At 40.1% G+C, this 3483-nt stretch overlaps 1 protein-coding gene across 1 annotated transcript; it reads right to left on the bottom strand.

Annotated features, from left to right (window-relative positions):
* Nucleotides 1–814: 814 nt before the first annotated feature.
* LOC131694630 (uncharacterized) lies at nt 815–1402 on the bottom strand. The gene has a single exon (XM_058983113.1). It carries the CDS (start codon nt 1400–1402, stop codon nt 815–817), a length of 588 nt encoding a protein of 195 aa, XP_058839096.1.
* Between the last annotated feature and the right edge of the window lie 2081 nt (nt 1403–3483).

The raw sequence follows: 3483 nt of genomic DNA, 5'->3' as shown, positions 1-3483 counted from the left end.
ACTATGTGGACCTCATATGAGATATCGAAGTTCGGTTTAGCCTCCATTCTATCTTCAGGAATCAGAATATATTGACTCAAATGGCACGTTCCTCGTACATAGTCGGGGATTTGTGCCTTGGACTGGCGATGGTCGTGTAGGACCAGTAAGCCAACCTCGGTTTGAGACTCCAAATTTTCCCGAAGAGTTTACTGCACGTCCACAGTGCTGTCGTTGCTTTATTAACGGCGCATGTCAGGTGCGAGTTCCAATTCAGTTTTTTTTTGTCTAGGATAACACCTAGGTGTTTCGCTTCTTCTGCGTAGTTGATTGTATTTCCACTGAGAGTTTTGGGGTACCAACTTCAGTTTTATTTCCCATTGGTAAATGGTACAACGACCGTTTTTGCAGGGTTCACGTTGAGTCCCTCTTTGAAACACCATGTCATGATGAAGTTTAGGGCTAGTTGAATCCGATCGCTTGGTACAGATTCATGTTTTCCCCTCACAATTAGGACAATGCCATCTGCATATCCAACAATTTCGAAACCCACTTCAGTCAAATCATTGAGAAGATCGTCCACCATTAGTGACCAGAGCAGGGGTGATAGCACACCTCCCTGGGGACAACCTCTATCGTCTGTTATAGTTGCTTTCGTGTCTCCCAACGTTGCTGTGATCTCTCGACTCTTGAGCATTGCAAGAATCCAGTCCTCTATCGGTTTTTCCATTCCTCTTTTGGCCAGGGCCTTGTGAATTGATATGTAGGACGTATTATCAAAAGCACCCTCGATGTCAAGAAAAGCGCAAATTGAGGGTTTTCTCAATAAGTGTCACTAAGGTATGTAGGGCTGTTTCCGTAGATTTGCCCTTTTGATATGCAAACTGATAGGAGGCGGTGGCCGGGCCTCCTTCAGCTGGCGCATTCTAGCCGCCCGTCCGAAAACGTAGTTCAGCTGGTTGTGTTGGGAGGTTATCAGTTTCACTGAAGCCTCATCTACCACCAACAGGAGCTCTACCATTTTGAGGATCGTAGTTCTCTTCACGATCTTCCAGCGTTCTGTGCAGAAATTGTCGTTCTGATTCTGCAACAGGCGGAGGCTGTTCCCATCGGACCTGTCGATGCTGTCGGGGAAATATCCGATGTAAAGCGCTTGTTTTGGAATCTGCGACACTTCAACAGCTTCCAATGAAGCGCCTTCCCAGGGCTTGATTACAGCTGTGGCATCCTTCAGCCACTTAGCTGTATCTTTGTCTACACAGACGATTTCGAGATACCCTTGTTTGTAGGTGCACTTCCTAAACTTGGGTCTCGTATTGCTTGAGCTCTGCTCCATGACGCTATCGATCAGCGCGCATCGAGTAGCATTCAGTTGTTCATGGCTGAGGGTATTTGCTGGGTACCCAACCGGAATGATGGCCATCGAGTACGCCTTGGCTATTTCGTTGAAAGTTGGGCGCTGCTCAGTTTCCAGTGTCTGTCTAGGATCCTGATTGTTGATCTTTTTCGGTTACGGTTCCTTCCTGCACCGACTGTTGTTCGGCAACTCCGTGTCTGTCGAACGCAGTCGCTTAGGTGGTGCCTTCCCTATTGGGATTTTTGCCAATTCTAGCGCTTCAGTGTGTTTGTGGCCGTTTCTCAGCAGTCACCCATAACGTTTCTTCGCCGCTCCGCTTAAGTGATGAGTTCTTCCTGTTCCTCTTGTTTTGTTCTCGGAGACCTTCAACCCACCGTTTGCTCCGCCAGACTGGTCTGTGTCCTCCTTGGCTATTCGTCGCTGTTGTGCTATCTTATGACAAACGCCATTTTGGGGTAAACTGAGTTAGATATGCCACATTACTCGTCTAACGAATCTCTACAAGATGGCGTTTCCAGAATTTTGAAATTTTGCTTGGTTACTGAAATATAGTGAGAAAAGTGATCAGAAATTGTGAGTTTTTTGCTTCAAATCATTATATCTTGGGATTGGCTCAAGTTATAATAAAATTTTAGTTGCTTTTTTGTGTAAAAATGTCGTAGGAACACAATGGCATAATAATTTTCAAAAGAAAAATACATGTATTGGGAGAAAAACGTAGTTTTAGCTTTAAACTGGAAATATTGCCTATTTGGCAACACTGTAACTAAAAATAACTATTTTTTCTAGATTCCCTGATTCATTTCCTTCAAAATGCATCTAACCGATTGTTTATATACCAAATGAAGCCAAAGATATGAATAAAAGTTCATAATTGGTGATTTTTTTCTTTGGAAAATTTTCCATGCACGATTATGACACGTCATACAAATTTTTTCATCAATACACACCTATGACACGTGTGAGTGCGACTTTTGTTTACATTTTTAGTGAAAACTCGCAACATAGTCAACTGATTTTCGTAATATTTGAGAGATTAGTACAGAATAGGTAGAAGCATCAATTGTCTTCTCTGAATTGTTTCTACCATTTATAAGTTTCATGATATTCAATCTCAAACTTTAAAAATCGTTTTTCTCGAAATGAGCAAAATGGCGCTTGTCATAAGATAGCACAACAGCGACGTATTGTCCGATCCTTGTCTCTATTTAGAGAGTTGAGAATAGACTAAGTGCAGGACACAACATCCTCCAACGAACCACTATTCAGCAGCTCTTCAAGTTTGCTTTCCGCGCAATCCTTCTCCTCTTCCACCTCCATCGCCGCAATCTTCTCCAAACTCATGTTTACAGTGTTCTTAGTGTTTTCCGTTTTATTCCCAGGAATAGCTAAAGCAAGTCAACCCTGTCAGAGCCCCGCTTGACAGGGTTAGGGCAAAATACGGGAAAATGTACTTTTGCATATAAAATATTTAAAATAATCCATAAAGAATTGTAAAACGATCCATAAAAAAGTTGTCAATGTTCCATAAAACAAAACTGAAAATCCATAAAACAGTGTGAATGATCCATAAAAAGGGGTGATTTGATCCATAGATTATGTAAAATTGAACCATAAAATGGTAGCAAAATAGCACTAAAATAGTAGTAAAAGAGCAATTAAAATCAACCAATGCCCCATAAAAATATTGGAAATGTTCCATAAAATGATACATTTTGCGCCATAAATTAACTGACATTGATCCATAGAATATTAACAATGCACAATAAAACACGTCGATATGTTCCATAATATCGACAAAAATGTTCCACGGTATTACAAAATGGAGCAATAAAATGTCAGAAAAAGTTCCATAAATTTGATGAAAATGTTTGCTAAATAATTTTTCTTGGTCCATAGAAGATGTAAAAATGAACATTAGAAATGATTCATATATCGAACGTTAAATAATGGTTCATGGATATTTACAAAACGATCCATAAGAAAAGAAAATGCAAAACGATCCATTAATATGTGCTTATGCACTAGAAAAAATACATTTAATGAATTCATGCGAAATTTTATGGTAAACTGAAAAAATAAGTTGTGCTTAATAATTCTCATAACAGTGACAGTGTTTTAACAAGTGAGCTTATACTGGGAGCTAG

Source organism: Topomyia yanbarensis, chromosome 1 (assembly GCF_030247195.1).
Source record: "Topomyia yanbarensis strain Yona2022 chromosome 1, ASM3024719v1, whole genome shotgun sequence".
Taxonomy (NCBI): domain Eukaryota; kingdom Metazoa; phylum Arthropoda; class Insecta; order Diptera; family Culicidae; genus Topomyia; species Topomyia yanbarensis.
This window is presented reverse-complemented; position numbering and strand designations above follow the sequence as displayed.

Excerpts from the sequence above, each read along its gene's own strand:
- LOC131694630 (XM_058983113.1), bottom strand. The coding sequence starts at position 1,402 with ATGGCCATCATTCCGGTTGGGTACCCAGCAAATACCCTCAGCCATGAA.